Source organism: Sander lucioperca, chromosome 16, assembly GCF_008315115.2.
Source record: "Sander lucioperca isolate FBNREF2018 chromosome 16, SLUC_FBN_1.2, whole genome shotgun sequence".
Taxonomy (NCBI): domain Eukaryota; kingdom Metazoa; phylum Chordata; class Actinopteri; order Perciformes; family Percidae; genus Sander; species Sander lucioperca.
Window position 1 is genome coordinate 7,674,278 of NC_050188.1, and position 25,799 is coordinate 7,700,076.

Sequence of the window (25,799 nt, forward strand, 5' to 3'; positions counted from 1 at the left end):
GAAGCTGCATTAGTTATTATATGTTATATTGTCAGTGAATCAAAGGGCTACATGACATGTAAAGTCATGCAATGTGATCATTAGTATTATTATTAGCAATCTTTGCAGCGCTGCAGAGTTTTTATAGTAAACTGTACCTGGTCACTGCCACTGGTCCATGTCAGCCCTCTCTTCATGTGTCTGTACTGTTTGCTTCTCCAGTTCAGTCTGCCACACATTCTGCCAGCATAGCGCCTATAAAAAGTCATTGAACTGTGCAGTAGATTACCCACTATCACACTACTGTTTCAGACTAAAACCACAGTCGGACATTTTGGGAAATAGTCTGCTAACCATCAAACCCTGATGAACAACAGATCAGTTTCCTCTCTGTGTACAGAGATGTTGCTGTATCTCTCTCTGGAGCTCCAGGACGGGTTTAGCCTAGCTCAGCTTCCAGCAAGATTGCATCAGAGCATTCAATTGTTGTTAAGCTGTTCAATCATTAAGGAGAGCATAAGAATATAGCTATGATTCAATGAGGAAGAAGAGGAAGTCTGCACATTGAATACAGCAAACTTCGCCAGGTCAACATCCATGTGAATACAAAGTGGGCGTATACAGAATATAGACAACATGGTTGCTCTGCCTGCTGTAAGGAGATCACATGGGGCTAAATAACAGCACAGGAGCCTAAACACCATATATGTAACCATGAAAACAGAAGGAAATACATTTGTATAACGTTGGATTATATGTTAAAACCCATAGCCTTTCCAGTTCTTGCACTTTCTTTCTTAATTTTCAGAAATCTTTGTGAGCTTGCAGTATTCAGTGTGCAGACTGCCTGTCCTTTTCCTGACATGCTGCCTTTGTCCGGCTGTGCACACCATTCACCTTCCCTGCTTTGGTTCCAACACACTCTCTATATAAGAGCAGGTTTTTCAGAGAAACATCATCAGGTATCAGATTTGTGTCATATATCGCAATAATACATGCTCACGAATCCTCGAGTCCTCCACTTGCTCACTTCCTCATGGGAGGAGAGAGGCAACGAGCAATTGTGTTTTTAGGGATGAGACGTCCTTTCCTCTGAAGCGTCACATGAATCTGTCAGTTAGCAACTCCTTCAGCTGCACGGCTTCTAGGAAGGCTACTCTCTGTATCCTCGCCTATAGCTCCTTGGGGATCCCTCCTCGATGCTTGCTCCTCGGTCCTCGATGATCCCTCCTCGATGCTCGCTCCTCGGTCCTCGATGATCCCTCCTCGATGCTCGCTCCTCGGGGCAGGAATAAGAGCTTTGAGATGGCGTTCAAGGAAGAGGGACAGAACAACTTCCGTTTCAGCCGAGGACCGAGGCGTTGAGGAGCTATCAGATAAGGGTTATGAGATGCAGCCTCTGTCTCTATTAAAGGTGCTGTAGGTAGGATTGTAAAGATCCAGGACTTAGCCAAAGAATTTGAACATCGACAACTTCTCAGTCCCTCCCCCCCTTTCTGCTAAAGCCCAAACGGTCTCCTAAGCCCCTCCACCCACGAGGGAGAATGAATGCGTGTGCATTGACACCCAGTTAGACACCCCCCCGGCCCCGATTGGTGAATCTGAACAGGGAGCTGTGGATTTTTGCAAATCACACTACAGGCTGTAGGTGGTGCCAGAGGAGCCAGATTTCTTTTTTAATTACCTGCTTCATGTAGTTCTAATTGAACATAGGGTCAGTTTCAGCAAATATGACATAAAGTTAGTTTTATAAGTCTTACCTACATACATACTTCAATGATGTAGTGCAAGATAGCAGCGTGAATAAAGGACTGAATAAGTGTCTCTGACTCTCATGACTGGTCTGTGTGGGTGTGATCGCGTTGAAAGTGACCAATCATAAGAGGGCCAGTGCCTACCTAAATAGTCAAAAAGTCAGGGTCATTCGCGCAAGCATACATCAACTTTAAGAGCCGAGTTTACCTGTGAGAGCGTTATGCCCTCCAGTCCTCACCAAGCAGACGCTCTATGACGCCTGGCGGCTTCTCTGTTCACGTGATGCTTAGTTTTATACATGCAGGCGCCATTCTTTCTCTCTCCTGTTTTCTTTCATGCTCACAGCTGCCTGTACAACTCTGGGTTGTTGAATAGGTGCGTGAGGACTAATATATGTGCGTATGATATAAAATAATTTGCTCCTGAGCTTGTTCTATCGCACTCGCAACATATGACACAAATCTGAGGCCATAAAGGAGAGCTCCTGTGTTCCCTGTGTCGTTGTGGACATTGATGAAAGCCATAATCTGTGAGCCGGGGAAGTCAGCAGTAATCAGGACACATCCTCTGCACCTCTGCTGCTTCCATTCTGATATCATGACTCAGACAAGGGAGATTTAGAAACTCCAAACGATATGGATCACAGGAGACAGTCTGCGGTCTGGTTTGTCTGAAACATTTCTTCCACGACCTCAGCATGTCATTGGGAATAGACAGGCTCCATCTAAGTCCAGACTTCTGAAGTATCACACAATCATTTATCAACATATTGAAAGAGTGGCAGATTGTCCTGGCTTCTTTTTCCGATCTTTGTCACCTTTCTTTACCGATATACTGTATATGTTTGTTTTCTATATGGTCCTATGTTCTTTTCCCTCTTACTTTCTTTCACATCTGATTCAATCATTGTCTATCATCCTACTATCATTGTTCCCACTTCCTCTTCTGACTGTTGCGTTCTGGTTGAAGGACCTGGATAAGACCCAGACCGAGATCATGCGTCACCATACTAGCGTCAGTGAGCTGAAGAGGAGTTTCATGGAGTCGGTGCCGGAGCCTCGGCCCAGTGAGTGGGACAAGCGTCTGTCCACCAACTCGCCTTTCCGCACAGTGAGCATCAACGGCCAGCTACAGCCAGCGGTGAGTCCAGGAACACACGCTGCACACGCACTGCTGATAGCATCCACGGTGTCACATAGAGTGTAGACTGAAATCACTGTCTGTTGGTATGATATGCTAAGCTAGCAGCTTCCCCTGCTTCCACAGCCCTGTCCTGTCTCTGTGCTGAACACATTCTTCTCATCTGACTCATGCTAACATGCTTAAATGTCAGACTGATCCTCTTGGTTTAAACGTTGTATGCTAGCCAACTAACTAGCAGCCAGTTCCTCACTAATGATAGCTTTAGCTAGATTTCCAGGAAGTAAACCCACTAGGACTGAGACAGTGATTGAGTTAGACATCAGGCTCGCAGTAGGAGCTAGTTAGTGTCTCATGCATTTTATCAAACCTGGACAGATCCCTCTGAGGGTCATATATATGTAGGGGAAATAATAACAAGAATGAATGCAATCAAATGTAATACTTTATTGCATTATTTAAAAATGTTTAAAAACAAATTATAATTCCCCATTTTTATGGGGTAAAGATGTTCAGGGATTCCCCTAAACTCGGAGCTCAGTTAGCAGTCTGTTTGCACAGTTTAATTAATGCCCACCGATTCCTAAACGGAGCCAATCTGTACACTCACTTCATTAATTTGTATATTAATTTGGTTTAATAGTCTGTGCTTACAGATCTTCTTCCCTATTTTCCTTTACAAAAATAAGTCAATGGGGGCCATAGCATCTGTTTTTGCCTGTTTTTTTTAAGATAAATGCCTGATGATTTATCCCTGACTTGATTCAGTGAATCAGTCTTGGACATACAAATAGAGTGCCTTCAGAGCAGTGTAGTTAAATGATCTCCGGGATTTTTCATCCAGCCGTGTATCTTTTAAGAAAGAATGCTTACTGAGCTCTGTGACTCCTGACATTACAATCATTCCGCAGATGCTTTTGCCCAAAGCCACTTACAATAGCTGTGGTTACATAGACAATATTCCTTCAGTCCCATTAAAATCATTCTGATTAGAGATTCCAACTGAACTGTTTACATAAAAGTGTTTCAAGTTTTAATAAAGTGATCGATAAGATATGCGTTTACAGTGTAACAGTTGAACTTTTTTGACTTGGTTCCACTGGCTGTGCATCTAACCCGCTCTTTAAGGATTGTTGAACTTTAAATCTTTTTTGAAACAACAGTTTAGTTTTGCTCCCACCATGTTCTGTCACTAATGTTCCACCCACATGGGGCAAACATTGGATTAGGCGTTTACATGGTTATTAGGCGTTAATATTTTCGTATTGAACGTGTATCAAAGGTTTAGAGGCACCCCTCTAAACCCTCCGATCAGGCTAGTCTCTTCCAATTCAGCCAGATGGTTGGGCTATTATTGGTTATTAGTGGAATATTAGGGTCCATGTAAACACAGCTAATTAGTGCATTTAAACTTAACTCATTTACCCCAACCCATTTTGCCCAGAGCGCCAGGAACCAAGCAGTATGTCTGCGCTGTTAGCTGCCCTGCCCTGAGTGTACTGTGAGTCAGTAGGTAGTCTGGGATCATTTGATTAAAGTCCCTCAACAAGTCAAGTCGATTTACTGATATTTGTATGTCACAGGAAAAGCACAAAGGTACATAATAAAACGAATGACGAATTAAATTTAGCTGCATCAGTTTCAGGATTCAGGATCTGTGTTTGTGTGTTTGCGCAGGGCCTTTAAACACACATTTGTTTAAGAACAGGCACTATGTATCCATAATATCAAATTAAATATTTAAGGTATTCAAATTCAATTTGAACTCAAGGCCCCTCCTTAAATTGTACTTCAAGATTTGGTGAAAATATGATTCTTTCAGTTTTGATTGAGTTTTAGAAGTGCATATTACAGAACTAATTAAATTCATCAAATTACCACCCAGTTATCACCACAAAGACAACCTTCTGGGCCCCTGAAGGTCTGCGGCCCTGAAGGTCTGGGGCCCCTAAAGGTCTGGGGCCCCTAAAGGTCTGGGCCCCTGAAGGTCTGTGGCCCTGAAGGTCTGGGACCCAGAAGGTCTGCAGCCCTGAAGGTCTGGGACCCAGAAGGTCTGGGGCCCCTGAAGGTATGGGGTCCCTGAAGGTCTGGGGCCCTAAAGGTCTGGGGCCCAGGGGCAGTTGCTTACTTTTGTATGGTTAGGTCTTATCAGGAGTCACACTGTATGTTCCCACTATTTTAAATGTTAATATGTTGCATGGAAGAATATTATAGGCAAGACACACACACATATGTGTAGTAATGGACATAAATATCTTGTTGTCCATGAGGAATATGGCAGATGTCCACAATGCACTTTATCATCTAGAAGTGTCCACTGAGTGGTGCTGTTGGCTGTCTCCATATCATTCCACTACTGTAGCATGACTGGAAGTGCAGTCTCAGAGATACACACACACCTTTTCACACAATCTTTCTAGATGCGCTGATGTGGAAATGGTGTGTGTGTGTGTGTGTGTGTGTGTGTGTGTGTGTGTGTGTGTGTGTGTGTGTGCGCGTGTGCGTGTGCAGGGGAGGGTGTCCTCAGTACCTGCATACAGAGTGGTTGGGGGCATGTCTGAGGTAACGCTACTGCAGTCTGGCTGCAGTCAATAGACACTGTCCAGCGTTTCTTTATGAGCAATATAAAGAATGGCACCCTGAGGCTATGGCCATGGCCTTCTGTTAACAGACAGCTCTCCAATATCACCAGATTGTGCTTGGCTGCAACCTAAACGGTTCAGTATGCTTCAAACCAACTGCGTATAAAGTGTTGTTGGAACAAAAGTGTTTATGCTTGTTCTGAACGGCAACACTTTGACATTCCACGGTGTAAAGCTCGCAGCCATAGAGACGGACATGAGGTGATGTTCATATCATTGGGGACAAGGGCGCACACTTTGGGACAGTCTGGCTTTCATGTGCTCGGCTGTTCACATGAAGGTGACGAAAATAGTTGTGTAAAAAATTTAAACAAATAGGTTGTAAGAAATGTAAATCCTACATACTCAGTTACTTACACACACCTGTCCAATCGCTTTGTGAAGGGGTGATTGTTGGTTTTGGAAAACTTACAAAAATTGTTGGACACACAAAAACCACATTGGAAAGTGGTAACCGGTAAACAATCTGACAGCCGCTTTGTTTGAAGCATACTGGCGCCTTTGTGCTGGATCTGCCTTCGCTCTCTGAATGGCTGCTGCGAGCTTCGTCATCCTGCTTCATCTGCTGGGTTAATCCTGAAAATGTGTTTGCATGACTCTTGTGCCTGAGATGATCAGTGAAAGACTGGAGAGCAAAAGAACACAAGAAAACAAGCTAAAGACCAATGATTAGTAGCACTGACCCCCCCTCCTCCCCTCATCTGTCCCACCCTCCAACCCTCCCTGGATGTCTTTTATGTGTTCTTCTGTGTCTCTGTCATGTTTCTCTGCCACCTCTGTCCTCATCTTCTTTCCCTTCCCCATTAAAGTCTGGGCCTGTTTCCCCAGTCAAATCCCCACCGACTCCCTCCTCTTCCCCACAGCCTCCTCCACCCTTCCCTGTGCGTTTAGACAATGACCCTGACGGTCAGAGAGGATCTCAGTCCTCTGACCTGCAAGTATTTCACTCCGGCTCTCGGCTCTCCTCCACCCACAACCTGAAGACACAGTTTCTATCCCAGACATTAGGTCCTGCACAATAATCACATATTCCTTTTGAATACTCGAGAATCCAGCCATAATAGCACTTTTTTGCTGAAAGCCTGAGGCACAATTTTAGTAATTTCATATTATTGCTGAATGCTAGGAATTATGATGACATATAAGATGGAAAAATAGAAATAGTCTCAATTGCATAACCATCTGTTCCCAGATTCTCAGATTCTGAGCTCTTAGATTCTTACCTTGTGTGCAGTACTACATCCCCATCAGCCACACTGTGTGCAGTGCAGATATTAGCTTAAAAATACTCCCTGCCATCTAAAATGCTAAGATATTTGACACATTATAAAGCAGATTAAATGTTATGTTTTTTCTGGTGGGGGTGCTTCTTTCTTCCTTTTGGCATTTAGAAGACTTTGCAGTGCCAACATGGAATGCACTAGCTAGCATTTTTGCTGCCAGAGAATGCCTTTCCTATTCCCACCATGGAGCAGATTTTCTGTCAAAAGTGATTGGACACTGTCCCTAGCTGTCATCGTTTTACAAACGACAGAATCCAAAAGTCCCAGACAAAAAGTCAGCATCCTCACCAGTTAATAATCAATGTAGAAGTCACAGAAATCAAGAAGCAACATTGTTCTGTTATTGCATAGTAGAGCTAGATCGTCCTAATATTATAGAACAAAAAATAGTAACAAAAAAATGCATTATTATCAGTTTCTTTTCTTTGTAACACAAAGCAGAACTTGCACAAGCAACACAGAGATTACATCTATGACATCATTTATATGATTTTCTTTGAGAATGAGGATGAATCAACATTTAGCAATGCCATCTAGGTAAGAGCCCGACAGAGCCAATTTAAATACTGACATAGTAGCATCCGTGGTCATGGCCAGTGTCATGTCATAGTTGTGACTGTGTCATGTCAGTCCTATGCACACCCCTTCAAGTACACTAAAGTGTTACCCAGTTGCTTAACTGCGATTGGACAATCGCTATTTAGGGGAGGGGTTTAGCAAATGGTCTTTAATGTACTCTCAAAATCAGGTGACCCATGGAATGAAAAGTGTTTTACCCCTCCCACCTGTAGCCTCTGCAGCTCTGTTGAATCTGCCTGGCAGCTTTCCAACGTGTTCATAGAAAATGCATCCTTCGGGATGTTGTCATTATAACAAAAGTAATTATTAGAGATGTACCGATTACAATTTTCTAGGCCGATTCCGATTTCCGATTTTTCATTGAGTTTGACCAGCCAATACCGATTTTAGCCGATTCCAATTTCATTGTTTTCTAACCACTATTTTCTGTCTTTTCTTTAATAGAAAATGTTACATTTTGCATAGAACATTTTGAATAGATAATCGATCGCTATAAAATAGAACTATATAAATTACTCCTGGTGTGGGAAATTAACACACATCTAAAGTGCAATGTTATGGAAGAACCATTTCCTTCTTTTCACATCCAATATCCAACTAAAAAAAATGTATATGAATATATTTAGCAAACTAAACTTCTGTATGTATGAAAACAGGGAAAACAGGTAATGGCAATAAAATAAAATATAAATAACAAATAAAAATAAAATAAATATAGCCTTAATGCAGTATAAAGATATTTCTCAAAACACACACACAGGCCTGTTTGAACGTCAACAGCAACGTTACCTGAAAACAGCGTGTAGTTCCTTTTTTAGCAAGTTTGCTTTATGTATCATTGTGCATAAATATGAACACTACCGTTGCTGTCAACAGGCTCATCTGCTGACATTAGCTACCGACGGTTACCTCGGAACAATCCAGCAAATAGACGGTACCCTAGAGTGCCGTTACCTGAAACAGATGATTTAACGTCACCGCTCATTTTACACACAGTTTAGCAACAAAACTAAACACTGAGGGAGGATTACTAAGTTTTTAATGTAGGTTTTGAGCTGTATGCATCCACACTAACCTGGAAAGCGTTTTAAACAGTAACGTTAATACAGCGTGTCGGAGGAATATAGTGTTTTTTTTTTAAAGACAGCGTCTCCTACAGTGGCCAGCGGGGCGTCAGAGGCAGAGGGACCACAGCGTTTGCTAACGTTAGCTTCTTGTCTCATCTGGGATCTGATAAACAGTAAATTCATCAAAGTCAGTGTGCCCAATGCTATTTTCCAATAAACTGTAGCTGTCATATTTCACGGGACCTGCGTGAGTGCGGTTTTCATGTTCCAGTTTTTCAGCCTCAGAGGGGAGAGAGAGAGAGCGGCTTACTGTTCGCCTGAGATCAGTAGAGCAGACGGCTCTGCAGAGCCGTGTATAATTACGACTTTGTGACATTTCATAAACAGCTGTTTGAGCTGCAGTGCGCCGCTGCTACATGCATATAGCGGAAACCCTGCATGTGCACGTGTGGTGCTGATGTTGCGCGATGTAAATCATGCGGCGCCCGAGTGAATTTGACCGGCATAAAGTCGGCATATGTCAGACTGACCGGCAGGTCGCCGGTCATGGCCGATGACGTGAAAATCGGCCAATTCCAGTCACCGGCCGGTCAATCGGTGCATCTCTAGTAATTATCTTACCTGTCTGCTACTCAACACAGTTCATATATATCGACCAGCTCTAACTCAGAGCTGGCCACCAACTGGCGAGTACAGAAACAGAACAACTTCTGTGGCAGGATTATTTCTCCAGGCAGCAGTTCTTGCACTATGTTGTAATGTGCGTTGCGTTGTGTTGTAGCTCAGAGGAATCGTGAAGAAGATAAAACATCACGCTGGCAGGAAGGTTTGCTCGGAAAAACTGCTAGACTTTTACTTTCAGTCTTCAAAAAAACATGAAACAAAGAAAAACAGAGAGGGAACTCCTCTTTACACTGCTCAAACTGTTCTGGTGCTACTCTTCAAATAAAACAGTCCCAAAAACTGTCACTCACTCCACTCACACAAATAGGATTAGAGCCCGCCTCTCCAGTTCAAACTGGCCAATCAGGTCAATACTCAGGTCAGTAATCAGGTGATGTACATCATTCATCCAAACAAATCAACTTGTTGTCTTTGTTAATTAATGTAGGAACTATAAAATAAGAAAATAAAGAAAACAGTGAGAGGAAATGTCCACATTAACAAAATAATAAAATGGTTGGTGAGGGAGTTGGTGCTTCTTCACCCCCTTATAAGTTATGGTAATCAATTTACCAAAGAGTCAAGATGATTTTCTACTTTAGTGATGCCATGGGACAAGAGCAGAGATTGTGTAAAAATATAATGCAAAGAAAATACATGACTAGGGTTGGGTATCGTTTGGATTTTTTTTCAATCCCGGTGCTAAAACGATGCTTTTAAAACGGTGCCGGTGCCTGAACCAATACTTCAAAAAATATTTAAAAAAGTAAAATTTAAAAAAGGAGCACAAAACGACATGTTGTGACATTTAAGAAGGGCGTGTTTATTGCTAAGGCCATATGGTCAAAATTAAATGATTTATTAAAAATGTAACAATAACTTATTTCACCAATAAATTGCTGGTAAACAACAACAAAAAACGACTAGCTAGGGAACAGTGTCTTTTACAATAACTTTGAATGCAAAGGCTGGCGAGGCGAGTTTCAAGTGAACGCACCATCTGTGTGGTTTTTCCAAGGGGGTAAGCCAGCCTCCACAAACCGTACCTCCCATGGAGCCATTTTGATGCTAATAAGCCATCAGGTGCCGTTAGCATTCCATTGACTGCCATTCATTTTGGCGCCACTTTGACAGCGAATAACTTTACATCTGAATCGTTTAAAGACTCTATTTGTCCATTGTTTATTTCTAAAGAAACACGACAATGTATAAAAGGCTCCATTACCTTGTATCTCACATTATGGTTCCGTAGCAGCTGTTTTTGTAAAAATAGGCTAACGATTGTGTCATAACCACGCGACATTCTGTCAAATAGTAGACAAATACATGTCAGTACAGGAGAAGCTTGCAGGCAGTTTCGACTTACATTAGCTGTTTAAGTTTAATTACTAATGTTAACTAGCATTTTAGTTAGCAATAATTAGCCTGTGTCCATGTTATCTCCTTACATATACCTACACTCTCCGTCTCTGCAAGATTCGGAATGATTGAGATTTCTCTTGGCACAGCTACCAGAAGACTTACAACTTTCAGACAGGTTGCTCACGTCACATCTACATCTTCAAGCTCAGTTTGAGACTGCGCAGTAACGCTCAGCCATCACCGGAAAAGTGCTTCTAATATACTTCACTGGTCTCCGTAGAAAACGGCGTCACATTGTCCATTTATTTTATTGTCTATGGGTTTTTCGACAACGGCAGCAGCAGACTGTTAACGTCCCGGTGTTGGAATCCTCTACAGTGAACTACAGTCACACTTTACACCGTTTAGCTGTCAGCATTTTAACCGTGTTTAACCCAGCTGCTAGCTAACGGTAGGCTAACGTTACCTGCTGCCAAGTGTAGTGTTAACTAGCGTGACATGCAGCGATGTTTCTGTTGCCTCTAACGTCTGTTTCGGAGCATCAGGAGCAGAGCAGGCATTTGAAATGAGGCACCGAAATCCCCGTTGCTATTCTGTCCGGTAGATACCGGTCGTTTAGGCACCGGTGCCGTATTAGCACCGGGTCTCAGTACCCAACCCTATACATGACATGTTTGAAAGCCAACTGTTGTTTCATGCAGCATGTGAAAAATTATGTAATTGAAGCCTAACTAATAGAGCTATCGGGCCTGAAATCCTAAAACAACTTCATATAATTACATAATTCCAGTTTGTTACAATTAATAACTTTGTATTCAACAAGTTAATTGGTGAGATCTATGAACGTGGCGACATTACTAAAAAGAGTCTAACAAGTCAAGAAATACAGTCGAAGCTGTCAGATGACCAGACAGGTTGGAAACAAACCACAAGGTTAGCCAAACTTATTCGGAAGAGAACCCATACATCATCTGTAAAATTATTATCCAAATTGCAAACAATTATAGTTTAGAGACATGACTCTCTGGTTCTTTCAATATTTCAGTATTTATACAGCCCAATATCGCTCAAGGGGCTTTACAGTCTGTAAATCTGTAATCAGACCTCCCATACTTGACGTAGTGTGTAGTGCACACTCACAGTTTTACTGTGTAATACGGCATTATTAGCGACAACACTATTTCGAGTTCAGGATTAGGGTTTTACCCTGGGTAACCCCTATTTGAAGGTTAGGGCAGGGTTAGCCAAAGCTAATCCTTTCTGTTTTACCGACACATTAAGTGGTTTGGATAATCTGGCTTGTTAGTAACTTGTCTAATCATCTGATGTCTCTTGCCCTTTCAGGCTGTCACAGTGTTCTCAGATTCTGGAAATTACTTTGGGGTGTACAATGTTTTTTGATAGAATAACTATGAATAAGCTACGAAAATAAGATCCAAGTTGACATAAACCAGAAATGTCTCTTAGTCTCTTAGTTTCATTTTAAGACAATCCTAAAAATCCTTTTTCTGTGGTAGTAATTGTGTAACTGTGAAAAGAAAAGAAAGTTCAGCAGTCAACAGTGACACTACTTACACATAGAAGTAAGAACCGGATGTGTTTAGTTTAATATGACTGCAAGCCACCCGGCATCATAACCTTGTCATAATGTGAGTTTGAGCTTACTTGACTTCCCAAAGCTAACAGACGGAGTAACTGCGTTGAGACGTGAATTGTCTGTTCATGTTAATGTTCTTCTTTCAGACAACACCACAAACAACTTAATTTAAAAGCTGCAGGGGATATCCTCCCAAAGCATGTCCCCTCCATGCTACACAGCCTTCAGCGCCTCCCTTTCCTGTACCTTCCCTACTCATCCCCTTCCTCCATTCCCTCATCCTTCTATCCCCTTTCCTCCTTCTCCTGTCAATTGACCATATCCCACGTGTCTGTTCATTGTTATCTGTCTCTCTTGGCCTGCTGCTGCTGCTGCTGAGCACAGCGAGGGAGGCCGACTCTGTTCGGACACAAGGTAAGAGCATGTAGTCTGTCCCCAGCGCCAGTGGGACCCCCGCTGTACACACGGGACTGCCTGCTGGAAGAAGAGGATGAGGACAGTGAGGTTGATTGGGTTGATGATGATGATGATGATGATGAGGAGGAGGAGGAAGAACAAGCTCATGGTCACACTCTAAAGGTGGCTATCAATGTGCCAGATGAGCGGAGGAGCTTGGTTAACCCATGTGAGCTGAACCAGGCCAGGCTCAAGCATTCCCGGATGTCTTTCTTTCTGTCAGGGCTGCTGGTGATGGCCCTGACCATGCTGTGGCTCGCCTTCATTTAAAGACAAATACATCCCTAGATCCCTGAACATTTATCCTGCAAGGTGCCCTCAGCCATTTACAGACTGCTTCATTCAACTTCTATTTTGTTCCTCTACCTTGAAGTCATTATTTCTATCGGTTCTATGCGCAGTTTCCTTTCGTAGCCTTCATGCGCCTCAGTTCAGCCTGAAATGGCACTAATAAATTTGAGTCTTTAAAGCGAGCCTATGTAACTTTTCCAGGACAACAGTCGCTGCGGCCACAGGTGGCAGTTGACTCTTGCTAAGCCCCAGCTTAGTTACTGTTGCCACACCTATCAAGTGTTGATGATAATGGCAAATTTCTAATTGAAAATCGTCATTATAATTTTTGAGACAGGGGGTCCTTTACAACAGAGCAACATGCATATCAGTCTTGTCAGTTTTAACCAAAAACATCAATTTTGCCACCTGAAATGACAACTGTCCCAGGCAGATTTGATCCGCTCCAGCAGGCTCACTGATGAACTTTACCTGAGGTGGTTGAGGTGGTGTCTTCTGCTGACTTCTTTTTGACCGAGGATACAGCCATACCTACATACACAATACTGTATCATGCTCAAAACCTGAAGCTACAGCTGCGTGTCATAGGCAAAAAGTCAGCATCCTAAGCAGGTATTGAACCCTGTAGAAGGCATAGAAACAAATGAGTAGCATTGCTGTTGTGTTGTGGAGTAGATGGTTACCCTGACAACACAGTACAACTTGATATGTTGTTCTAACGTAACCCTGTTCAGCTGCTTACTATAGAAAAACATACTTGGACAAGCAACACAGAGGCTTGTAGAGAAATCACAATTACAAATCATTGTGTTCAGTGACTGTGTAGTTTGTTCCCTTTTTTTCCTAAGTCAAGTGCAAGTGTCAAAACCGTTCACACCGCCACATCATCTTCACTTCAGGAGTACATTCAGTCTGTTGCTACACCAATTTGTCACATTTCGTTGAGTACAAAATTAGCCTATACAATCACTATCTATAGGGTTTATGGCTTAGCAGCCTATTATTTTGGACAGGGTTATCAGATTATTATAGATTATTTTTTTTTGTAAGTTTTCATCAAGGAAGTAACGTACTGTCATCAGTCGCCAGTGAGGGGAGTACTACTTTGAAAATGAGTTGTTAGAGATTAATTCCTACATCTCTACAGGCTCTGGGAATGAGGACTACATTTTTCCAAAATCCAACAAACAGGACAGGGACAAACCAGAGATACCATTGCATCTGGGACCAGCTCACACAGGATGTTTTTTCTCATGTAACCTATTACCCAACAAAATGTAGTTAACGATATGTTTTGCTGATTTAAATCCAGCTCTGTGTCATAGCAGTGTGTGCAGATGAAGGGTGCTTGGCTTCCCTCCGTGGCGCTAGTGCACGAAGCAGAGCAGCAAAGCACTTTCCAAACACACAAAGATGACACGGAGCTGGTATCAAATCGGCAAAGTATCCCTTTAGTGATATGCTACTTTCCCTTGAAAGGAACTCTAAGTCACTACTGTAAGTTTGCCAGGCATGCTAACATTAGCTGCGTATGTTGGAGCAGACAGATACACTTTTTCTTTTCGGTTTCTGGTTGGTAAACAAAAAGAAAAAACTTTACACATCCTCCAGACTCTTTGAATATCAAGTATGGTTCTTTCTAGAGCCTTGAACACTCTGCTTCATCATGTGGAGAGTCCAAAGGTTAACAGATCTGCCAAACCGCCAAATGCTACTGGGCATACCAAACCAAGTAAGACTGTAACAGCTAAAGCCCTAAAGCAAAGTCAATTAAGCATTTATTGCCAGGACTTGCTACTTGCAGGAAGTGCTATTTCCTATCTCAAAAGTTACATCGTCTCGCTTAAAGAAATCAGCAAAATATTTTTTTTCCCTGTGTTCTTGTAAATGAAACATGATTATGCAACTTTCACGATTGCATTGTGCAGGAAAGGGAAAAGGTTGTTACTAATACCTTCCATTTAGTGCTTGCATTGTACATATTTTCTCCTTAGGAGTTAGCATTTCTGCTGTTGAGTAGATTTCCAGTGACTGTACTACAGCAAAGTAGTAGGTTGCATGTTCAATTTCAAAATATAGTATACTAAGATCTCACGTTGGACATTTCTGTTATGCAGCCCCTGGACAACACTTAGTTATGTGGCAAGGTAACAAATATATATATATACGTAGTCAGTTGACCAAAGCTCTGAGGGCCAGATGTACTAACGTTTTTGCGCCCACTTCAGGCGTATTTGTTTCGCAACGTGCGCGTAAAAGCATGGCAAGGTACGTACAAACAGGCCGCACTGAGGTAAAAGTGCAGACTGCTTGTCGCAGGAACTGAAAATGGCAAATTGCTCTTTTCCGTGTCATGCATATGCATTCACAGTAGGGTCAAGGGGAAAGTGGGATTTTCCCATAAAGAAATGGGAGGGGAAGCGTAAAGTGTGCCTAATTATGTATTCATACATATTAAGGTATGTACAAAAAACGCCCGTGAAAGCACTCCTCTATTTTGTGGTGAAAATTCTCCGCCTCTTAAAAGCAGGTGTAAACCTGGAAGCGGGTTTCCTCGCATATGCCTCCTGGTGAAATGGCAGCAGTAATCCGAGCAAGACGAAGACATAGGCCAAGGAGACGAGCTGAAAAGGTTTTTGCCACAAGGATCACACTTTTTCAGTTGAGTGAACACAAAATCATTAAGCGTTACAGATTAAGCAGCCATGCAATATTACAGTTACTGGAAGAAATCAAAGATGACACTGAATCTCCGACTTAGCGTTCACATTCCTTTCCAGCAGTTGTTAAACTCCTCGCTACATTACAAATATTGGCATCAGGATCATTTCAAACAGTCATAGCATCAGCAGTGGGAATATCGCAGTCTGCACTCAGCCATATCATAGCACCAGTACTTAACGCTTTGCTACAGCGCACTAGTCATTACATACATTTCCCCACCACTAAACCGAAATAACACGCATCAAGCTGTTACCTCATAAACAAGCAGATCAACTTTGTTATCGCTAAATCTTTGTTTTCGCTGTTTTGACTGTCGGTGGCTGATCCATAATAGAAAGAGAGAAAGAGGCCCATTCAATTGCACTTTTGACGTAAGCTGATGTATCACAGCGTGCGCTTTCTGCGGGTTGGACATGGCGCTGATAACACTACATTCGCAAATATACGTACATCTGGCCCTCAGACTGTTAACAATTTGTGTGCAGTTAAGTAGAGACTGATATGCGTTAGCCCTGTTAATGTTGGACCAAGTATCAGCAGACAATCAGGCCAAGTGTAAGTTAAGAACCCATTAGTGGAGAAAAGGAATTACTCAGGAATGCATCACAACAATTTTATACTTTTTCCAGTAACATGTCGAGGGACAAATATTGATTCTAACTTTATAACCCAGATTGGGCCAACCATGTAGACACAACTATGATGTGATGCTGAGATGATAATACAACAATGTCAGAATGGGATAATAAAAGCAGAGTCCTTCTTTTTGTAATCTTCCAGAGGATGAGAACAGTGATCATGACTGGCAATTGCTTTGCTGCCTGTAGTTTAGGTAATTACTGAGCCATTAGTCTTTCAAGGCTACAGATAAGAAGACAGTATTGGGAGTGCAGTTGTAATTCTGACATAATTCAGTGGGTTTTGAAAGGGTTTTGTGAGCCTAACAGGATAAGTGTTGCTTGCGTGACTGTTGAAGGTATTCTTTGTTTGCCTAGCTATAATATGCAACTTTTCTCTTTGGCACAGACTGAGCTTGTTGAAATCCTGCCCAAAGACTCATGATTCATCTAAGTGACAGCATTCAAATAAACAAACCGGGAACTACAGTATATTCTCAGAAAGGCTTGCTGCGAGCAAATCACTCCGCCCAAGTAGCAGAAGTAGTAGAGCTTCGCCTTTCTGAGAATATAGTTCCCAGTTTGTTTACGGTTAGAAGATGGCTGTGTCTCATGTTACGTTTTTTGTACACGCTGTGACTCTACAAATCACAACATGTAAATAGGAACATGTTGGCGTTATTTTGTCACTTATTCGGAGCAGTAGGCTAGTTGGAACCAGTTACCTGCAGGTTCTGTGCTAGGCTAAGCTACCGGTGGAACCGTCAGACAGCGTTACAACACGCACGGACACGAGAAGGGTATTTATCAACTTGTCTTACTCTGGGGGTTACGGTAAATAAGCTAAAGTCCCAATAAGGCGGCGTGTTCCTTTAATGGAATGGAACAGAGACATTGAGAGTCCAGAAAGGAAGAACCCATCATATTAACTGTCTCACCCAATCCGATTTTGATTAAACCTGCTCAGAGTATTAACTGATCCCCACAAGGGCTCATCCTATGTTCCCTGGGTCCTATGTTCCCCTGTAGCAATACATACCGAGGAGCATAGGACCTTTTTTCTGGAAAAGGGTCCTATGTTCCCCGCAATCTATCAATCTTTACGGTAGGGTTAGGGTTAGGGTTAGGGTTAGTCATGGAATTTGGCAGTAATGGTGGAAAAAGTAACAGACCAGGGAACATAGGACCATTTTTTTGAAAAAGGGTCCTATGTTCCCCAGTCTCATACAAAGAGGGAAACATAGGACCCAGGGAACATAGACATGCTCCCATCCACAATACAGATGTTCAGACCAAACATAAAATGAATGGTCACCTTGTGTTATTCACACAAATCTGATCGGTGGACTGTTTGTGCAGTCTGTGTTATTCACTCGAAACAGCCAATGTAGCGATGTTACAGCGATAGCAATTGGCTGTGGCTAGCGCCGGCTCAGAATCAGGCTAATCAGAACTCACCAGAAACTCCAGTTCTTTCTGTTAATCTCCTCTAGTCTCTGTATATTTATGACGTGGATTCTTAAACACACAGGTTACGTTCATTGTCCACTAACTCAGTTTACTTTGAATGCACTTTTATCAAATTTTTTTTTTAAAAGTTCTGTGTGGACAAACCATAATAACTACATACTTAGTGACCAGTGTGACTATAATCTCCCAAATTGCAAATTGCTATTGTCGACCAAAGAGTAGAGTTGGAGTTTGGTCTTTGTCTAAAAAAGAGGCAGTAAGGTGCAGGTAGAACTGTAGCACAAGAATAACAGCTTCAAGTCAACTTTCTTGGTGTAGTTGCTGTCTCCAGCAGTGAGCAGTAACAGGACTGGCTTTAAAAATAAACAAATGATTCTTTGGCAAGTTTGATTCTCACCGGGTCTACACTGGTACTACCTCCAGGAAATAGCCATATGTTCGCACTCCTACACTGACGAAGGCTCCTGCCTCCTCCCATCTACTCAGCTTTTGTTATTACCAACTAACTGCCAGTCATCTAAATGGAAGCATTACAGCCTTAAACAGTGTTACAAACTCTCCTGGCTACTGGCTGACAAACTTAACTTGGTTTAAGAAGTGCAGGGGGTGACTAACTGATGCATGCTTTCCTTCTGGGGCTTACCATTCCATAGGCGTATGTGTACCCTGTTGAGACGCTTCAGTACTAGAAAGCTGTATACTCGGGTGGCCTGACTCAACTCGGCTGCTACTGATACGCTGATTGTACAATAGTCCAACATATCGATGCATAAATACAGTACATTCCAGATACTATCTGAGACAGGAAGTAATTTAAAACTTGACAGCAGCAGAACAGCAGCCATATGATCTGAGGTTAAAAGTGAACTTGGGCTACATAAAAAAGTTAGCTGACAGAGCTGGTTGATCTCTTCTCTTTCTTCTTCCTTTACTCTTGTTGTTCCTGGTTTCCTGTTGTATGGTAAGCAGGCAGAACCCAGCTGATGGCTGGCCAGGTCCATACGGGACACCGTATGATCTGTTGTGTTTACAGATAGCAGACCAAGCACACGTGAGGTCCTATTATCTGCAATTAAATTTTACGATATGAAACTACAACGTGACATTTTTTAATGTTCAATGCCAATGTTTTTAAAATTATTTCTTTCTACAGTAAGTGCATGTGGCAACCAAGGTATGGTTAGGTAACTAATGCACTTTGTAAAGATTAGACCATGGTTATGGTTAAATCTACTGGAAGTAAATGGTGGACTGCAGATGTATCCAGTGTGAATGCATCAAGCAGGAGTTCATACAGCACAGAGAATCAGGAACAGCCTGGAATTCAAAGTGGCCTTTGGCATAAATCCATCCATTCTTTCTCCATTATTAGCATTACAATGCTAAAACTATCTGATATAATCTGAGTCTACGGTCAATATAGTCAGTGTTGTTTCTATCTATATCAGTTCTCCATTTTTTTTTTTTTTACCAATTTCTGTCAGTACTATAACCCCCATTTTCCACTGGGCGCATCTGCGCTTTGGTCTGGCTGCGTTCCGATTTTGTTCCGTCCTCCGCCACGCACCGTACCCCACCGGGAGCGTCTCAGAAGCGGAGTGTCTTGCTGCCCAACTCACAGATTATATTGTCTTTAAAAGTGCTTTACAGAACAATGCCGTGTTTATTAAGCTAGGATCTACCTTCCACTCCAAGCACTCCTGCAGTTAAACTCCATGCCTTCTCTTTTCTGGTGTAGTCCTGATAAAAAAAGATCTGTGGTGTCTGTTATGTTTTTCCACCTCCAAGATGAATCTCTTGTCGTCCGTGGTGTTGTAAAGGAGACCTATACGATATCGTGGGGGTATGTTTTGGTAAACTGACTGGATGCTCTCGCTGTTTCTCTTCCTGCCCGGCTGTCTGAACACCCTGCCGCTCGTGTGAAAATAGACCTGGCGTGTATCTTTAGCGGAGCGGAGAGACGCTTCACGCACGCTTCTGGGAAATGCCGTGGCGCTGGTGGAATATCAAGCATTGACTTGAATGGCCGCGATTGCTCGTGGGGCCCGTGGCGCCGGAATGCAGCAAAGACACGCCCGGTGAAGAATAGGGGTAAGGAAATTAGGGAGTACTATGAAGTCTTAGGGCAACTAGGGCTGGGTATAAACCCTCAGTGTAATATAGACCTTAATGTGTCCATGGCACCAAATAGCAAAAACTACAGAAAAGTACTGAAAGTTGGCATTGGATGTATGGTCAGATTTGAAACCTTGTTGCTTATTCTTTGATCAGATATTTCCTGATTTAAATCACAATTTTGCTAATTTTACACTTTTTTATTAAGACAAAGTCCAAGTATTGGCTTGTATTTAACAATTAGAACTTTGGTTTCTAAAAACGTTTAGTAAAAAAAACATGTTCATATTTGTAAAAGTAAAGCATCAAGATAAAAAAGGTGTTGTTGTGGTAACTGTAAATTTGGGTTATTGTTCTGGCACTGCTTACAATAAAGGCTCTTTTGGCTATGTTTTCACAGCCTCCTTTTAACTATTGATCCAGTTATTGGCTTCTTTGGAAAGTAGCAATGTTGTCACACAGTGGATGCTGCAGGATACTGTGATTCTCATTCTGCTAATAGTAGCTATATTTCAATTGTTATTCGGTGTGAAAAGTTGCATATTTAGCTTTAACCCTGCTCTGTGTATGTGTCCAAACAGCACAGCCTGATCAGTGGACGCTGAAAAACCGTTGGAAATCTTTAACTGCATGGTTACAGTACATGTGGTGAAGTTTTGTTGCGGTCTGTTTGTTAATGCTGGAAGTACTGTATGTTGATGCACTTGTGTGTGGTCCACTAAGATAAGTAGAGTCATCTCAGTGGGCCATGTCATCTTTCATTTTAGTTCCCTCTTACACCTGATCATTGTACTTCTCTGTGTGACTTCCACAACACCAAGGCCAAACCAAACGTCTCTTGAGTTTCCTGAGAAATGTTTCAGGTTTTGTTTTAGCCTTTCAAATTATGACAGGAAATGTTGACCATTTGCTTATGTTTGACAAAGTGTGACTGGATCTAAATGAACTCTGGGAAAGTATAATGTTTACCCTTTGAAATGTTGGTGGGATTAACATAATACAAGCTGCAATGTGTCTTTACTACTTTTACAACACTGCTATTCAACTAAATAAATCCATAAAATACTGTGCATGTTTAGTACACATACTTAGCCAATAGTAGGGTGTGTGCACATCTGTATGAGCTGCTGATGATTCAGTGTCATTGGACTTTTGGATAATTCTGAATCTATAAGCCTGTACTGTTCACTGTGATACTAAAGAAACATTTCAGTTGTTTTTCATTGTCTACTGATGGACTTTCTCTTACTCAGCCAATGATCTTTCTTGGTATATTGTGACTTTTCCAGTATTATTTAGAGCTACAGTAAGGTTGTCATAGGTACTATAAAATAATAAATGCATCAAATCGTGTACATGACGTGTACATTTGAATGTGTATAATACAATTGTGGTCTTCTGGTCAGAACGAACCAATTTATAAGTTTGTTGTCTTGCATGCATGCTATGATGATGGGTCTAGAGTGTACAGGGTATGCACATGACACACCCATGTGTGAAAGTCACCGCTGTCACCCATTTGGCGTACATCTGATGCAACCTCTGCCATTTGCTACATGTTGCTCTGTCCACCTACTCTTTATGTAGCCAAATAATGCAGATCTGATCTTAAAAGGTACAGAAAACTCTATATCGTATATTTGTAGCTTAATCAGTATTCTGTGTGTTAATTGTGTATGTTGTCTTGCCATCACCTAGAATTGTCACCATTTGCTTGGAAATTGCTTTTAATGTTGTTACTTTACCTACATCTGAATTTCCGGGTTTCTACGCACAGCACCTTTTGCTTGGAGTGTTAAGTGTTGGACAGTAAAATTACTGTAATTACGTTACTTTTGTAATGCGTTACTCCCAACACTGGTGATCAGAGTTTCATTAGTGAGCTTGAGTATTGATGTAGGCAGGCAGATCAGTCTACAGTTCAAAGCATTCATTTGGTTTTAATGAGTAGAGATGACTATCAAACTAGTTGATTCACCACAAATGTAACACAAGTGCAGCTTATCCTGCTGATGGCTTCATATGAACACAACATAATGTCAAAGACAGTGGTCAAACGTGCTGTTAACACACTTGAACAAAGATATGCGTAAAATAAATCCTAACTCATTGTATGTAGTCCATGACTAAAGTTACAATAGTAACTTCATGAGTAATCTAGATTTCCTGCCTTCTTTAACACATCCACAGCTCCAGTAGTTTTAGTCTTGATGGAACCCTCAGAGAGTTAGTTTGTGACTGTTGGTCTGATCCCTCCAGTCTCCTGTGCTAAAGACCCAGACAATCACCATCTCAGACGTCACCAACTCCCTGAGAGGAACTGTGACCTGCAAGGACATCCCTTTAGTTCACACTGAGACCAAGACCATCACATACGAGTCAGCACAGGTAAGGGGAATTCTGGGCCTTGATTAAATGCAATAAAAGTCTAAATTGTATGCAATGCAGTTATTTGTAAAGACATGCTTGTAAACCTGTTTCCATATGTTGACTGTAGAGGACCTCTGCCAGTTTGTTAATATCAGTCTAAGCTAAGCCACTCAACAGGCAGGAACATTACACAGTTTTTCCATCCATGGCTCCTTTAGGTTGGTACAAACGGTCATATATTATGTCCAAAGATGAGCCCACTAAAGGCCCAAGATGCCACACATTGGGCGGCTGTGGCTCCTCCTGTCCTTATGTTAAAGTGTACACACATCAAAGTGTCTACACGTCAAAGTGTCCCTGGGCCAAACACTGAACCCTTGCATAGCAGCTCACTGCCATCACTGTGTGAGTGTGGATGGCTGAATGAGAGACTTATTGTAAAGCACTTTGGATAAGAGTGATGTATAAATGCAGCCATTTACCATTGGACGTTGGACCTGGAGCCTTTGGGCGTCCCGAGGGTCCGCAGGACAGGTGCCCTGTTTGCCCAGTTGGTAATACTGATACTTTACGTGAGTTTCAGAACCAAAACACTATTTTTTGGTACCTAATTAAACATAAAGATGTTTTTCTACAATTTCTACAAATATATATACAAATAAATCTCAAATATGTAAGTAGTTAAACACAAGCAGCTGTACAAGAACTAAATCCAGCCCGTAATGAGAAACTTTTTATTTAAATCAGAAAATGTCAGAGTAAAGAAGAACACCAATTTAAAACGGCAATGCCAGCTTCATTTTGGTTGATAACAAAACAGTTCAATACCCAGGCAAGTAGGATTAGAATGTTTTAATGACATAAATCACACATACACATAACAGATAGGAGATCATTGAGTATGTTCAATTGATTGATTTGAGGTTCTTGTGTAACCCTTCAAAAGGTGTCTCTCCCACAGCCAGTGGACAGCCTGGCAGAGAGGGACTCAGCAGTGCTGCTGAGTGCCCAGACCATCACCTCGGAGACCGTCAGCACCACCACCACCACCCAGATCACCAAGGTGTGCAAAGCTCACCAACAGCCCCGCACTCACTCAGTACACATCTGCACAGTCACTCACCACCATGTTGTACAATACTTATCCCTGTTTCATCACTTATTGACCCTTCACTACACCCTGTGTAAGTCCCTGCTGGAGAGCTGGCTAGCCTCTGTTCCACTCGCTTCCAACATGTTTTCCTGTGGATGTCTATGTGAACATTTGAAACGTAGTTCTGTGTTTTTGTCCATATTAGCCCCCTAACCCCAACCCTAACCCTTGAGGTTCCTTTGTTTAGTCTGATATTTTGTTGGTTTGGGTAATAAAAGACACACCCAGAAGCATGCCTCAGCTTTTCAGAAACCTCCATGAAAGACACAAAACTACACGGTGCAACATGAGTTATCCTAAAAACCTGCAGTTACACTGTTCAAATGAACAATAGATAGATTAGCCATATGTCATTGCTCTACCGGTATATTTTGTGCGTGTCTTACATCCATGTTCTTTTGCATCGTCCTCCAAACCTGTGCCTGGATCCACCTTATTTCAGAGAGAGACAGCACTCTGGTCTTACCGCTGATCAACAAGTCGTGTCAGACTTTTCTGCCAGTGTGGATCTGTTGTCATCCAAAATTCAGAGGGATAATAAAGATGGATTTGAATGTGTGCATGTTTTTCCTAGCTTCTAGATATTTATCTTGTGTCATCATGTGTCTGTTGTAGACGGTGAAAGGAGGGATCTCTGAGACTCGCATTGAGAAGAGAATCGTCATCACTGGAGACACTGAAATTGATCACGACAAGGTGAGGAATGTAAATGATGAGTAGATGAGTATTGTTTCATGCTTCACTAAACTTCACTGTCACTAAATGATGTAAGAATGTTTTTTTTTCCCTCAAAGCTCTGCAGGAAGCAGGTGCTTTATAGATGTTCTGGCTGAAATGCATATGTCCCTGATATGTGAAGCGGGAATTATTTGTTGGCTTAATTAACCTCATAGAGCAATTGTGTTCATATATCAAGTAAATCTGTTCTGCATGAAGTCATTTTAATTAAACTCATTAATCATGTTAACTAGACTGCATTGTTGTCCTTCCTCCGCTGCTCAGGCTTTGGCTCAGGCCATTAAAGAGGCGAAGGAGCAGCACCCAGACATGTCTGTTACCAAAGTGGTCGTGCACCAGGAGACAGAGATCAGCCCAGAGTAAGACACACTGATCCTTTGGAAGGTGAGCGTTGTCACGGCATAAACCCCAACCCTGGGAATACTCAATCCTATCATTACTTGTCATATATGAATCTCCACAGATAAGCGTTGGGCTGCCAGGCTAAAGGTAAGGTGAAAAAGGCCTACCTTTCGCCTTGTTGCCCAGCACCGCTCCGATCCGTCAACTCAATCTACTCGCTCTCTGTGCTCCGACACTGGTTAGTCGGTGCTCCATGGACAGTTCATGTGTAGACATTTAAGACGCGGACAATAACTGTAACACAAATAATGGAGGAAAAAGGGGATTCCATCGACTTTCTGGCGGCACTCAAACACGTCTCCCTTCCTCAAAACTCTAGTGGCTTTTTGACCAGGTAAGCCACACCTACCCCGCCCTGACAGCCATGCAGAACAGCCAATAGGAAGATAGTGTGCCGTGACAGTGTCCACACTGAACCCACCTTCACCATCCTGCCTCTGGTCTGACTCAAACTCTTGACACAACAACACATCACTTGCTGATCGTGGATCATTGACATTTCTGTAACATCATGTTGAGCTTACATAGCCTTCCTACAGTCAGTGGGATGCTGAATCCATGCATTCAAACTCATGATTTATCTTTATTATTATAAACTTGATACATGATGACTGGTGATGCAATGAAGAGAGGTTTTGCAAGGCAAAGGCCATGTACTATAACGGACTGTGTCACGAGGAAACTGACGCCATGTTGGAAATTAAAGGAACTGATTTCGGTAAAAAGGATCAGTTGTTTCTGGAGGAGCTCCAACTGTAGACTCTAGCTACTGAACATTCACTTGATATCTTCTCTGCTAAACGTTAACTCTCCTCTGCTCCGATCGCTCTCTCTCGTCCGCTCATACCGCGTCCGCTCATACCGCGTCTCCCGTCACTTTCTCTCTCTCTTCAGCAGCGTCCCCAGAAGGACCTCAAACTGTCCTACCGATATCCTAACCAGCCGTGGTGGATGAGCTTGCGCCTATATTCAAACTTTTTATTGAACAACAAGATATTCACAGGAGATTATTTTGCATATTCGTGTTCCGTGCAGCTGCAAACTTATTACAGCTGCAGCACATTTGGGCACCCCCGTTTTCTTAGTAAATCGGTATGGTAACTGTGCCAACATCAAGCATGACGTATGTTCCATAATGATGGCCATGTGGCTTTATTGTCAGCCTGTTTATGTGGTTTAAATGGGTCCATGCTGGGAAAGTGGGGCCATTTAGCCGGCTGACAGGCTGTTATGTAAACACACCTCCCAGTCTAGGTGGGGGTTGAAGCCCTCAGTTATGTTTGACAGACCAGGAAGGCATGGTAATGAGCAAACTTGCCAAAGTAAAAGTAGGAAAGTAATGGTGATAGCAGTCTGTATAATCCTGCGGTTCACACAGGCAGTCAGTGTTAGAAAT

At 42.2% G+C, this 25,799-nt stretch overlaps 1 protein-coding gene and 1 long non-coding RNA gene across 21 annotated transcripts in view; both read left to right on the forward strand.

Moving 5' to 3' along the window:
• Positions 1-25,799, forward strand: part of epb41a (erythrocyte membrane protein band 4.1a) — a 96,889-nt gene that overhangs the window by 67,832 nt on the left and 3,258 nt on the right. For 18 of the 20 annotated variants that reach the window (XM_035992846.1, XM_035992837.1, XM_035992836.1 and 15 more), the window contains 5 exons: positions 2,704-2,874; positions 22,000-22,128; positions 23,057-23,173; positions 23,879-23,959; positions 24,266-24,385. In XM_035992846.1, the coding sequence (XP_035848739.1) occupies positions 2,704-2,874; positions 22,000-22,128; positions 23,057-23,173; positions 23,879-23,959; positions 24,266-24,364 (597 nt within the window). In that variant the 3' untranslated portion in view covers positions 24,365-24,385. The remainder of the gene's footprint in view (positions 1-2,703; positions 2,875-21,999; positions 22,129-23,056; positions 23,174-23,878; positions 23,960-24,265; positions 24,386-25,799) is intronic. The other 2 variants (XM_035992839.1, XM_031278630.2) reach the window with 1 other exon arrangement.
• Positions 13,873-21,910, forward strand: LOC118493308. Its single transcript, XR_004895299.1, has 3 exons — positions 13,873-13,883; positions 16,877-16,886; positions 21,534-21,910. It is a non-coding gene; the product is annotated as an uncharacterized LOC118493308 (long non-coding RNA).